Source organism: Periplaneta americana, chromosome 3 (genome assembly GCF_040183065.1).
Source record: "Periplaneta americana isolate PAMFEO1 chromosome 3, P.americana_PAMFEO1_priV1, whole genome shotgun sequence".
Lineage (NCBI taxonomy): Eukaryota > Metazoa > Arthropoda > Insecta > Blattodea > Blattidae > Periplaneta > Periplaneta americana.
In genome coordinates this window covers 181,980,927-181,995,738 of record NC_091119.1, presented here as the reverse complement: position 1 = coordinate 181,995,738, position 14,812 = coordinate 181,980,927, and the positions used below count along the sequence as shown (strand labels likewise).

The window sequence follows — 14,812 nt, the reverse complement described above, 5'->3', positions numbered from 1 at the left end:
CTTCATCACCTGCGTCATCTATCTACTCAAAGTATTGCTTTAAGTGGACATGCCGGTGACACAAACAATTCCAAGGACTTGCCTTACTATAATTAAGATATGAGGACTCCCAAGAACTAAAACAGTGCTCAGAACGAGACTTCGACACATAAATAATAATTTTCTAAATGAATTGCTGTCATGAGACATTTCTTTGTCAGAAAGCATGAAGCATGCTATAATTTGCAACGAAACAAACGATGAAGAGCAGTTCAGTTTTTGTTTAACATTTGTGCTTGATTCCTAGAATTAGTAGAACTTTTCTTGCAGTGATGTTATTCCCCAGGAAGCAATACAGTCCCAATTTTGTTTAATACAGTTTGCGATATTATGGGCCTATATCGCCAAGGTACTCCTCTGATTACCGTAGAAAGTGCAGCAACTGTGACTGATAGTGTAGTTAATGGTGTCTAGGCCGAAGTATTGGAGGTAAAAGAAGGCTATGATAAGGTCTGAAATAATGGTATAGTGTTCGTGGTGAAATTTCGTTTTAAAAGTATGTATGCCATAAATAGCTACATCATGTAATTAATTCCTAACTAGCATTTCTAAATAACACAAGTATAAATGCATATTCATTAGAAACTAATTATTTACACAGTTTTTTTAAATAGGAAAAAGAAAAATTAAATTAAAATAGAAGATAATGTTATGCCATACAGGGTGAATCGTAAGTAATGTCATTAATTTCTGGGAGTTTATTCTTTGAGATACCGATATTTCAAACAAAATAGTAATATGCGTTACAAGAGCGGTATGTTGAAGTTTTCATGTTCGAGGAAAAGTTTGAAAAAGCGAAACGTAGTTGAGCTTTTTTAATCTCCGAGAATTGAAAAAAAAACATACGGCTCGTGTATCGTACATTATTTTGTGCGAAGATCGTTTATTACATACCTGAAAGAGGAATTTCTAATTAGTTCCAATGAAATCTCCATCTTGGTTTCTGTTCAATGACGGCAAATTTGCAAAACAGAAATATCTATCTTCAACATTGTTGCTTTAAAATGGTTTCTGTGTTTACTATACTCCAGCAGGCCGTGATATACGTCTGTCTTCTTTTCCCCCAGTCTAATGGTGAGTCTGGAATCTTGTTGATTTTTTTCACGGCTTCCTTAATGTTACTTGCATCACGAATGCAGTAACTTTAGTGGAGTTGTAGAGTTTACTTAATTTTTGCAAATATTTAAAAACAATAATTAACAGTGGAATTTAGGTGAAATTTCAGTGGTAAGTTTCCAATTTATAATTATTACTATATTGAACGTCTCTAGAAATAATATGTTAAAAGCCTAAAGCAGTAAAATCAATATGCACTTAATCGGTAAGAAGAGGGAAATTGTTATGTGTGTTAGGTTGGGAATACTGAATGTGGAATTTTAGACTTTCCGCGGATTGGTTTTGTGCGGAAACCAAGCAAATACGCACGATCTGGCACAAACGTTTTATACAATTTTACTCGTTTTTTCTCGAGATAGAAATTGTTTTATATGGAATATCCTAAGCGTGTTTTGGGAAAATCATTGATTGAATTCCCAATATGCGCAGTCAGTTTAAGAGAGCAGTGTAATATGACAATAGATGGTTGAAAGAATTTTAGTTTTGTCCTTTAAATGTGCAGAAATTTAATCAGAACAAAAGTAACTTTTTGTTCTAAAAAGGAATTTCTCAATGTTATTTTGTTGGGATCAAAATTTCTGCACATTTAAATGACAAAACTGAAATTCTTTCAGTCATTTATTATCATAATACACAGCTCTCTTAAATTGACTTAGACTATTGGAAATTCAATCAATGTCGATCCCAAAACACTCTGTGAAATATTTAATATAAAACACTTTTTATCTCGAAAGGGAAGCAAAAAATGAGCAAAATTGTATTAAATTTTTTTGTTTGAAATATCTCAAAGAATAACCCCCTGAAATTAATGACATTACTTACTGTCCACTCTATACAATCATATCAATATAATACTTTAATCATAAAATGCGTTTTGTCTTTGAATAAATTCGTAAGTTATATGCTATAATTATTCACTAGTAGATCTAATAAAATTATAGTTAACCTATTTTTTTTTAATTCTGGTATCTAGTTCCCCCCCCCCACCGGGTTTCGCCAGCAGGAGGGTATCGGTAGTCCAGTGCCAGTTTAAAGTTAATGAGTACCTCCATTCCCCTCTTCCAACTCACAAATGAAAACCACAGGGGAAAAACTTGATAAGTCACTTTTTACTGTTTTTACAGGAGAGCAAGATGAAAGTTTCGAGACCCATAATAATAATAATAATAATAATAATAATAATAATAATAATAATAATAATAATAATAATAATAATGGCTTTATTTAACCTGGCAGAGTTAAGGCCGTAAGGCCATCTCTTACACTCAACCAGGATTAAAACTAGCTTACACAGTTGAACATAAAACTGGATCGGAATTAAGTAATTACATACTGATACAATTTAGGTACATAATGAGATCAAAAGAGGTAGTAACATCAAATTTACTTCATTAAATAAAAATAAACATAGTGAAATACATATTAATGTTGTTAGAATCAAATATGAATGACATAAAAACAGAAGCCGATAATTCAATTTAAAAAATGTACACAGTAAGTTAAAAATAAAAATAAACGCATTAGTATACATATTAGTATTAGATTACAATTAAGTAGGATTTACATAATTAAACCAGAAACCGACAATTGAATAAAAAGTACACAATAAATAGATTAATAATAAAAAAACACAGTGGGATACATATTGGCGTTAACCCTTTCTTACCTATAGATACCATATGGCAATAATTAACTTTATAGCATTTATATACTTGTGTGTTACATATGAAGGTAAATTTTGCTGGATAACTTCTATTTCAATGCATTTTCATCAATATAGTTTTGTTTCAAATGTTGCCACTCCCGTAACTTGGTCACTGAATTGGTCCTAATACAGCTATTTGTTTCAACATGAATTGCTTGTAAATTTAATTTGGGTTAGGAAGGGTTAAGTTATAAATAAACACTATTTAGTTAATAAAAATAAGAAACAAAAAAAATAAAAATAAATACAGTGGAACACATTCCATTAAACGCGTTAGGTCTGGCAACTCATCATAAGATATTTTTCTAATTTACATTTAAAGGAAATTAAAGTTCGGCAGCCCTTGACTTCAGGCGGCAGAGAATTCCAGTGACGAGAAGTAGCAACAGTGAAAGATGAAGAATAAAGAGATGATGTGTGGAGTGGTATTTCTAGCGTGTTATCATATTGTTATTTAAGTTATCATAGCGAGAAAGATTGTGGAATCGGACAAATAAGTAAGAGGGAGCAGAGGTGTGCAAAATTCGGTATAAGAGAGAAAGGGAATGTAACTTTCTCCTCTCATTTAACCTGAGCCACAATAATTTATCGAAAGAAGGCGAAATGTGATCGTAGTAGCGGACATTAGAAATGAAACGAACACACGCATTATGAACACGTTGCAGTTTCTGGGATAAATCCGCCCTGAGATCACTGAATAAAGCGTCACAATAATCGAAATGAGGCATAATAAGAGTCTGTACAAGCGTCTGCTTTAATTTAGCTGGATAGTGGTACAATCTTTTTAATGAGTGAAAGGTGGCAAATACTTTCTTGCATGTGTGTTTGATATGCGTGTCCCAGGTAAGGTTAGATTCAAAATGAACTCCCAGGTTTTTTACAGTTGAACTGAATGGAATGATCGCTTTATTCAGAGTCACAGGAGGAAGGTTCAGCTTATTAATATCGGGGATTAATCTTTTATTCGAAAATAAGATAGCCTGTGATTTATCTGTATTTAAGTTAAGTCCGAATTGTTGAGACTAAGATGAAACGGATTCGAGATCTTTATTGAGTCTATTAATACAGTCACTTAGTGTATCAGGACTGGCGGAAATGTATAATTGAACGTCATCTGCATAAATATATCTGCAATATTTAAATGACTTGGCGATATCGTTAATATAGAGACAGAAAAGCAATGGACCCAATACCGAACCCTGGGGAAATCCTGACTCTGCTGTCTGCCAGGAGGAGAACCGATTATTAAAGACAACACGCTGCTGGCGGCCAGTTAGGTAGGAGTATTGTATGTACTATGTACTGTCTTTGGCTTAGCATTCTTCAAATTTCTTTGGACTATAAGATTCTTATTTTGTACCGTTAAACTACACAAATATACACTATCTGAGCAATTACATGACATCTAAAACAGAAAATCGATAATTTTGGATGCTTGGACGTTTTTCCCCTGTGGTCTTCAAATATTGAAAGTGCTGTTAGAACTTTTTTCAGAACATCAGAACACTTCCATCACAATTTACTCATTACTTCAATTCTTGTTACATTCAGTTCACAATATTTCCATAGCAATTACTTAACAGCTCCTCTTATCACTATGAGAAAGCCGACAGTATCCGTGTTCTATTTCATTAAATCTTTGTTAAATTGTATCTTCTTCTGTTATTTTATATCTGCATTCCATCTAGAATTCTAGATTTTACTGAGCAGAAAAATAAATCGTATGACATTATTTAATAATAGAAACATTCGCCTTGACTATTAATAATCTACTCCCAGGATAATTTCAAAGGTATAGACCGAGGTTGGCCAACTTAGTACCTCTCAGGAGCCAAATTTAATTCAGGCAACTTCATCAGGGCCACAACATGACTTATGTTAGTTTTATCCAGGCGAAAAGAAAACTATACAAGTTATAATACAGATATTTTAATAAACAAAGGTAAGATGGATTGAAAATTTGTCATTATTCATCACAAAATATTAATAGAAAGAATTCTTCCTCTTTGAGCCAAAATGAGTATAAAAATCTCATCGAAGTAGGAGTATTCTAGATATAAGTATACGGAAAGAAGCAAATGAGAGAGGGAATTAGGGAGTAGGAGCGAAGAGAAAGGGATAAGTATGTGAATAAAAAGAGGATAGAATAGTAGGGAAATAGGAGAAAAGTTTTCCGGGCTATGAGGCCGTGGTCCGTTGGTTGTGTGACCAAACGTTTCGTTCACTGCTGCGGTGAACATCTTCAGTGGTGTAGATTGCTGGTGCGGCTGGTTCTACCCAGGGTTGCCAGATGTACGACTATAGTCGTACGCATACGACTGTTTTGACTAATTGTACGAGGTACGACCGAACTCTATGTCGTATGCTATTTTGTACGACTATTTTAATGAATGAAGAAAATTATTGATCTATAATTAAAAGAAAATCAAAAGTTAATTCGTCCCTTTTTAGACAAGTTTTCTTCATTGAGTATGTCGTTGACTAATATAAAAAAATGTTTTAAAGTATAAAAGATGTTTTGAAAATCGATATGGTGACTACGCTTGGCATGCAAGTCATAATTGGTCATCTTCAGCTCTAGATTTCATTGTATTGCGCGGTTATGTCAAAGTAATACGAGTTCAGAGATCTGATATCTTCCTTATATTCTGAAATGGAAGTCTTTTATCAATGGAACAGTCCACACCTGTGGAGTAACGGCTAGCGCGCCTGGCCGAGAAACCAGGTGGCCCGGGTTCGATTCCCGGTCGGGGCAAGTTACCTGGTTGAGGTTTTTTTTTCGGGGTTTTCCCTCAACCCAATATGAGCAAATGCTGGGTAACTTTCGGTGCTGGACCCCGGACTCATTTCACCGGCATTATCGCCTTCATCTCTCATTCAGACGCTAAATAACCTAAGCTGTTGATAAAGCGTCGTAAAATAACATACTAAAAAATCAATGGAACAGTACCGCAGTAGGATTTAAGAAGTCTGAACGAGCCTATATTATAGCGGTGTCGGATTTGAGTGGACTACTGGTGGATTAATTTGATGTAAATATCAGATGAAGCATTGATTAATATTAGCCTAAATATCTCCGTCGCGCTGGCCAAAGACAAGTTTCTGCTGACTTTCGGTATAATAATGTTGTTTCTGACCAAGCGTCATCGTGCATGCTTTACGGAGTTGGCAGTGTCGGTGAAGAAATGATGATGTGTTTGAATGTTAAAATGTCACTGTGAATGTGAAAAATAATTAGTAATATTCTTCATTTGAACAAAAATTTGCTGGTATAATTTTATTATAAGTAGGCCTATGAATCACTTTATTTTAGTGTACTGTGAAATATGTTTGTACACTCTATCTATAAAAATAGTAAGGTGAGAAATGTACGACAGTTTTATGCTGAAGTACGACATTTTTCATAAGTTGGTACGACGATTGTGTTTTCTATATCTGGCAACCCTGGTTCTACTGCGCGTGCCGTCCAGTGAACGAAACGTTTGGTCACACAACCAACGGACCACGGCCTCATAGTCCGGAAAACTTTTCTCCTATTGACGCCGGCCACTCTAATAATAGGGAAATAATTAGTAATGTAAGTGTTGTGAAATACAACAATATTTGTTGTATACAAATAATTTAGGAGAAAACAGCTGGGGAAGAATGCATAAGAGCAGGCCTAGGTGGATTTTGGAATCGAGAATAAAAGTAATGCAAATAATTAGGCCTAATGAAAGGTATGTACAATATTTAACAGGAACGCGAGAAATGGGAGGGAGACAGTCTAGGTATGAAAGAGAATAGAAGAGGATAGATAGAAGTGTAGTTAGAATAGAAGGCTAGGAATTAAACGGGAAAGACTTGGTAAATGAATATATTAACACAAAACAATGGGGTATAAAATAAAGCTGGATGGTGAAAAAAAAGGGCTAGGGTGTTAATAATAATAATAATCGATGAACAAAGGTGGTATGAGGGTATATATTGAAGTGATGGTGGATCGAAAATCAATAATGTAAAGGTCCATCATAAGTATGAATTGTAAAGTTGGCTATATCATATCATAGAGAGAGAGAGAGAGAGATAACTCGTCCGGCCTTAATTAAAGATGACCACTAGGATCCAGAATATAATTAAATATGAATAGTGTTATAAAAATAAAATGTAATAATTATGCACCATTATCAATTATAAAATAAAATCTTAGAAAATTACTATAAAATTATACTTATAAATAAAATATTTATTTAAAATTAGCATATCCTTAATTAAGGCCTTCTAAGTGGTATAAATGAAATTGTATAATCTGCAGGGAATCTTTAAGAATTTGCGAGATAATTTTTTGAATTTCAAAAGATCATATCATATCATATCATATTATATCATAATAAACTTAATGAAATGCCCTATATTCGATTTCAGTTAGTTATTGCATACCGTAGTGCGTAGCACAGCCAGAAAGATTATGCTCAAAATGGCGAGTAACATCTCCGCCTGTAAAAAAAAAAAGCGAAGTTTAGACTTATTTCGAAATAAAAATCCATAAAATAACATAAATAATTATATTCTACTCGCAGTTCTACAATAATAAAATATATATAGTGAAAGTCAAATTAAACCTGCGTCTGTGATTTCAGCGGTCCCTTTCTATTGCAATTGAGGCGGTAGCCGGAAAAGGGGCCATGGGTCTATAGGCCCTTTTTCGGGAGAATGTTTAATTCGATTCTCCGTGTTAAAATCTACTTGCTTATGTAGTTTCGTTTCAATATCTTGTAAACAGAGGACACGGTAGCTAATTGAATGAACCCATGCACTCTTGCGTAGTTGTGGAATGCAGCAAACATGAACACAGTCAGTTTGAGGCAGGCACTGCAAGCAGTATAATTTTGTTGTGTGTAGCAGTTGTGATCTGTGTGCGATCTGAATTGCTTCAAAATGGAAAGAAATGGACGTAAACGAAAAAGAGGAGACAGGACATGAAAATGAACTTGAAACGAGAAGACAGAAAAATGAATAAACAATATACAGTGAAACCTGTTCAAATCGGAACCTGAATAATCCGGAATCCTGTCTTTTTCGGAACAATTTATTGGTCCCGGCGAAATTTGTGTGTATTATGTGTAATTTTTCCTGAATAAAACGGAAACTGTCCAACGCGGAAACGGAAACTGTCTGCTACTGTTCAAAACGGAAACAATATTTTGGACACACACTAAATTTTGTAACTATATTTCGAAACAGCGCGTAATTTCAAGGAATATACGAAATATGTAGGTCACTAAGATAAAAACAAGTTTTCTTTTCAAAATTCTAGAGGGTACGAGGGTGTGTTGGCCTGTCGGTCACAAATTTTATTACCCTGTTGACTAGGCAGAGGAGTCCCTTCAAAGATTTTCAATGCTTCACACCCGTATACTGTCATAGCTAAACAGAGCGCAAGTGTAGTCATTTCCAGGTAAAAAAAAGTTGCATAAAATGTAGCATTAACATTAAGTGATGAAGTAAAAGTTATCGACATAAAGGAAAATTAGAAACAAAGTCTATGTGAAATAATATCGAAGTACAGTTGTGGAAAACTCAGGTGTGACATTTTAAAAAATAAAGATCATAATGAGTGAGTGGCGTGCGGCCAATATTGGTGACACAAAAGGAACCAGAAAGCGACTGTTTATGTGAAAATAAATGAACTGTTGTGGGAGTGGGTTCTTCATGACCTTTCAAAGAACAAGCCAATTTCTGGATCTGTTCTGCAAAGCAAGCTATTGAACTGCGAAAGAAATTAAATAAACCAGAATTCAAGGCTTCTAGTCCAGTTAATTAATAATGTGCAGTGATATGCAGTACAGTATTAGAGTATAGTGTTAGATGTTAAATAGAATGAGATTAGTAAACTTTAGTAATGTTTAATGACTAATGAGTGAGTTACGATAATATTTATACAGAAAATGAGATTGTAATCAAGATGATTCACCAACGTAATAAGCGACAGAAAGCGGATTTAATGTGATGAGCCTTAATAGGAATATTTTGTACTTCTTGCAGTTTGCGGCATGCCATTTCGTTTTTCATGTATATGAATGACAAAATATTCCATTTTAATGTCACACCTGAATAATACGGAAACCTGTCCAGAACGGAAAAAAATTAGGACCATGTCACTCCCGTCTTGAACAGGTTTCACTGTATTACGTATGTAACTTGTAAAGGTGCTATTGTTAAAGGTACGTTTTTTCACCCGTTACCTCTGCTGCCAGAAGGAATGTTTCTCCAAGTTCACTGCTGATGAAGAAGAAGATCTCTTCGAAATATTTTACAGTGGGCAAATAAAGTTACTGCAGGATGCTACAGTGGCAAGCTTGTTACAAAAAAATCTGCTAGTCGTAAATGTAACTTAAAATCCAAAAGTAAGTCGTGAAAATACAAGGAGATATTCTCTGCGTCGAAGTGGGTTCAGTAAGAGGTGTGTCGTCAAATGATTTTGGGAATCTTCAAAATTTCTGCCAAAGAACTGAGAATAATACAAGGGAAAATATTAAAAGGTGAAACATTTGAGGAAAAAAGGGATTCTCATGAAAACAGACCATATAAAATGAACAATAATATAATGTGATTTACTGCAGTTACATCTACAATCGATTCCACATAGCAAGATCCACTATTGTAAACACCCAAAAGCTAAATGTCAAGATTCTCTTTGGGTTATTCTGTGATTATTACAAAGAAAGACTGGTGAAAAACTGAATGTGAAGTACAAAAAATATTTCAAATAGTTGACTTGACAAGATTATTGAAGAGGGCAAAGTTGCATTGGAAGAAAACATCAATGAAAATTATTCTCAAAGTGAGTGTGAGTCCATCCAGTATGTGCACTAAAGTGTAAACTGCACTGAGTATGAATCCATTCTAGATTAATATTAAATAACCTGTAATCTGTATTCTTGATTCTTACATATTCGGTACAATTTATGACGTAACTACAAGATATAATGTAAGAAATATAATTTTACTAAAATGATTATGAAATTGTAAACCTCTGTAATGTGCGCCGTTCAATGCTGATATTAAATTTCTACTAAAATATAATCATATTGAAAGTATTTTGATAAAATAAACTCGTTCTCTGGAAAAAGGGCCTATAAAATGCTTCAATAAAATATATTTTTTTATCAACACTATTAAAGTCGGAATGTATTATTTAACAAAATCTTGTAGACAAATAATATTGTAACAGTATGAAAATTGTTATCTTGATAAAAGTGCATCCAAATCACAATGACATACAAATAAATATTTCAATCAATGTTTTCTCGAAACAATACTTTTGCTTATGGGCCCTTTTTCCGGCTACCGCCTCCGTTACTTCCAGAATATACAGGCTGTCCAAGAAACACCGTCCATATTCTTTGAATAGGCAACCCAAATCACGCCACCAGGGGCGAATAAACATGTTGGTTTTACGTGAAAAGTCAACAACGCAATATGTTGCTTATTTCTTTCATTACGAAATGTAGGCTACATATAGCCTTTTTTTAAATAAAAGACAAGAAAACTAAAATTTTATTCGAGTCACTATACTTGTTCTTTAACTAAATTTTTCTTTATCAAGACATACTTCGCTGTAAGAACTCTAGACATTATTTTCTGAATATGTGCTTTATTTCCTAACTTCCTGATATTCTGCGACTTAAGAACGCAACATTTTGGTTCTCAACAAATATAATATGTATCAAACATATTTATTCTGAAGCATTGTCGGTGACATTTATAAAAATATGGTTATATTGTTTACTAAACAAAGCAGATCCTTCATTACGAGTAGGCGCACCTATATTTCAATTATTAAGTAAACTGTCTTCACTCTTTAGGGTATTCATCGACTCTTAGGGAAAAAATCGAAATTTTTCCCTTCATGTCTTTCAAATTTTGGTAACATGGTTTTTGGTTGTAAAGTAAGAAATTTATATAATTCAAACTTGAAAATCGAATTTGGGGCCTAAAGAATTTTTTTTTTTTTTTTAATTTTAATAAAATTTTGGACCGACCTAACTCTATTAGAAATTGACCCGGGCAAACATTCTTTCGCAAAAATGATCCCCTACGTAATGGAGAATGTTACATATCGAAATTATTTATTTATCTTGAACAATTCAAAATATATACCACATTATAGAAGCACTTTAGAAAAAATATATATTTATATATTTATGGAATAAAATAATTGTAATCGATTGAAAATAATAATTTTAGTTTACAACATAGCCACATGTTTAAGCTTTAATTTGGCACCTCAATGAAGTCTTTTGTCCGAATAGAAGACGTCTACTTTTTTTCGTCGGAAGGATAATAAATGTCGGAAAATGTGAAATAGGAGAAAACAGACACTGAAGATGGCGTAAGGCAGGCGTTCCCAACCAGTGTGACGCACAGCCCCATGGAGTGTGTCGCGAAATTTTGGAATTGAAAAATAAATGTTATGCCATCCAGAAAGTCATATTGCAACGTATTTTTGTTTACAACGAAGTCTTTGATATGGTATATTTTATTTTGAGACAGACTTTACCAATGAAATGTGAAACACCTCCAACAATGCTTAGTTTAATTTTTCTTCCTGCAATAATTCTAATGAAAGTAAACAAAGCTTAGTAATTCGTTTACTCTCCTCACTTAGTAATAGTCAGAGCCTAGAATCGTTAGAACAGATAGTGCGATTGTTTTATCAAAAGTGCTTTATTTAGATTTTTATGGATAAATTTTTAATTAAAAAAACACAATCTGAATTAAGTTCTGGGTTAGATGACAGCAGTGCTAATTCAAATAATGTGAGCGAAAGTTCTCTTCAGGGTTCGCAAAAACGTACTGCGTTTCGTAAATTAATATTATAGTGATGAATACTTTCAATATGGTTTTACGTGGCGTGGACATTAATATAAACAAAATCCCGAGTGTCTTATATGTGAAAATGTTTTGTCAAAACAGTCTGTGGTGCCGAATAAACTAAAAAGACATTTAGAACTGTCGTTTTCAACGTCATACTTATGTGAATCAGCATTTTCTACCATGAAAATAGTGAACTCTAAACAAAGTAACAGACTGCTGTATCTCGAAGATGATATACGTGTAAGCTTGTCAATCATAAGGCCACGTATAGAGAAACTCTATGCAACCACCAAGCACAGACTTCACATTAATTTAAATAGGTGCATTTCCAAAAACGATAATAAAAATCTTTTATCGGACATACGGCATAGACAGGTTTTGATTTTTGACAAATACCTTTGTTTTGTTTTCTAATGCCACTCAATTGCTGCTTTTTTTTTAGAATCTTCAATTGCGTGTTAACATCGACCTATTTGTAATACTGGATGTCCGACATTACGTAGAAATTGTTGTAAGTGCTCTTTTCTAACGGAACGCTCTGGAATGACACGCTGGTACCTTTTTGTTACATTTTTTTATCACAGAACCGAAATATGTGTCAATAACTATATTTTAATACTATTTTTCTTTGAATTCCGTTTAGACCTCCAAAGTCTTAGTTGGACGATAAGGAGGTTGAAAACGACAAAATTTCCGTGCAGTGAACAGTAACCACCTCCTCGTCCACTATAAAATACGAAGAGTCCACTGCAAGAGTGATGGATGTCACTTTCTTGTCGAAAATGAACAAAGACTGTCAATGCATAGCTTAAGACATATAGAATGTACATAGAGAGTTATATGGCTTTAACACTGATAGTCATTGTCCAGTAATGATCGGAAAATCACGGTTAAGCTTTGAGCGCTAAGCATTTCAAACTTTCAATTGCTTCTCCTGCAAAATGTATTCCAAATGACATCCATCATTCTTGCAGTGGACTCTTCATATAATATTCTCCAGAAGAAAAGCACTGGTTGTTATTATTATATCACTATTTTTGATAAAAACAAATAAGTGTGTCGCGATATCGTGGTGTTCAGTGAAATGTGTCGTCAGTCAAAAAAGGTTGGAGACCACTGGCGCTTAAATTATAAATACTCAAATAATTATGAAATTATTGAGATAATGGGTACAAGTTATATATTACTTCCAGATGAAGCAAAACATTATTTACCAAATTTTGAAGAAATCTGACATTTTAGAACCGATGAATACCTTAAATTGTTACCAGTTTAAATGATATGGATTTAAAATAACGTCTCTTACCTGTCTATGGTTTGCAGCCTGTACATAGGATATGTTTGTGTAGTCTATTAGGTTAGACGTCACTTACGGGTTTTGCAGGAAAAAGACTGCACGGAAATTCAGCACTAACTGTTATCTAACAAGTTGCCTGATAATGTTTCAGTAGTTACCACTGTCGAGGTCGCCTTTCGGGACCCCTGAAACAATGTTCTTAACTGCTTTCAGCGTATTGTTATCATTACTAAGACGTCAACAAATTCCGTTCTGGCTACCACCACTTGAGAAATTCTAATAGAAAAAAAATTAATATTTACATCGGAATATGCATGATAAGAACTTTCTTGTGTTAAATATTAACGTACCTTGTTAACATGCTTCGACCTATTTTCGGTCATCTTTGGAACTGGTCGTTGTTGGTCTTGGCGCCTCTTGTTTCCTGTGTGGGTGCGTTCGTAGTGTAGAGTCAAAGAGTGTATGTCGCAAATCAAGATTTCAGGTATAACTCCCTGTAAAGTTGATTTGAATAATTTCGAGGGAAAAATTGTTCCGGAGCCGGGTATCGAACCTTTCGTTTAACATACTAACGCTCTACCACTGAGCTACTCGGGAACTCTAACCGACACCGATCCAAATTTTTCCTCTATATCCACAGACCTCAAAGTGGGCTGACAACCGTCAAGCAACCAACTTCGAGTGCACACTAACTCCGTGCGACTTGAATTGTGGTTTTCTGTTAACGAACAGTGACGTGTATTATGCAAATCAATCCCTCGAAATTATTCAAATCAACTTTACAGGGAGTTATACCTGAAATCTTGATTTGCATAATACACGTCACTGTTCGTTAACAGAAAACCACAATTTAAGTCACACGGAGTTAGTGTGCACTCGAAGTTGGTTGCTTGATGGTTGTCAGCCCACTTTGAGGTCTGTGGATATAGAGGGAAAAACTGGATCGGTGTCGGTTAGAGTTCCCGAGTAGCTCAGTGGTAGAGCGTTGGTACGTTAACCCAAAGGTCTCGGGTTCGATACCCGGCTCCGGAACAATTTTTCCCTCGAAATTATTCAAAGAGTGTATGTGTTTTGAAATTGAGTTGTGTGTTGAGAATATCGTTGGGGTGTGTTTTTGTGTGTCTGTATATGTATTTCATATTGTTCTAGTGTGTTGTGTTTCTGGCTTTTTGGTTGGATGTGCAGTATTTCCATGTCTGTATTGATGTCTCTGTAGGTGTGGTTGGCATTTGTGATGTGTTCTGCATATGTGGAGGTGTTTTGTAATTTTGTTTTTACACATTTTAAGGGGAGAGAATAGTATTTTTTAAAACTTTTTTCCTATTTGGTGTAAATTATTAATTTTTTGTATGTAGAGAGCTCATAGCTGTGGCAACTCAACCAAATAAAAATATTTTGAAAAAAATATATACCCAATGCAGGATTGTACTAAAACCGATATACCTAAACCGTTTTTAAAGATAGATTCAAACAGTTTTTGCAATGTATTTGCAAAAGTATGTTCTAAAAACCGTCTGTAACAGAATTTTGATATTAGTCCCTACGTTTGTAAAACAAACAACTAAAATTTAGTAACAATTTTCTGATTTCCTTTCTTGCAAACAAACGGACGTATTTTTTAAATGAAATCAATTAACAAAATTCTGTTACAGAGAAAAGTTTCCTAATAGTCTAAAGAATGTGTGTTCTAAATTTCTTGCATGTATCTTTAATAGTTCAGAAATTATATCCATTTTGTCTGGCAATGTAGCAAAAAAAAATGAAGTTACTGGAAACCGATAAAAGCGGGCGTGTGA

At 34.1% G+C, this 14,812-nt stretch overlaps 1 protein-coding gene across 3 annotated transcripts in view; it reads right to left on the bottom strand.

The window, feature by feature from the left end:
* The window catches only part of LOC138696896 (carboxylic ester hydrolase-like), a 76,290-nt gene extending 62,607 nt beyond the window's left edge, over nucleotides 1–13,683 (bottom strand). The window contains exons 1-2 of one of the 3 annotated variants that reach the window (XR_011331484.1): nucleotides 13,367–13,683; nucleotides 7,280–7,336 (exon numbers count right to left, since the gene is read on the bottom strand). Coding sequence is in view for 2 of the 3 variants with exons in the window: in XM_069822367.1 (XP_069678468.1) it covers nucleotides 7,280–7,336; nucleotides 13,367–13,399 (90 nt within the window). In the remaining variant the exon portion in view is untranslated. Of the gene's footprint in view, nucleotides 1–7,279; nucleotides 7,337–13,025; nucleotides 13,166–13,366 lie in introns of those variants that run through there. The other 2 variants (XM_069822367.1, XM_069822368.1) reach the window with 2 other exon arrangements.
* Nucleotides 13,684–14,812: the final 1,129 nt, after the last annotated feature.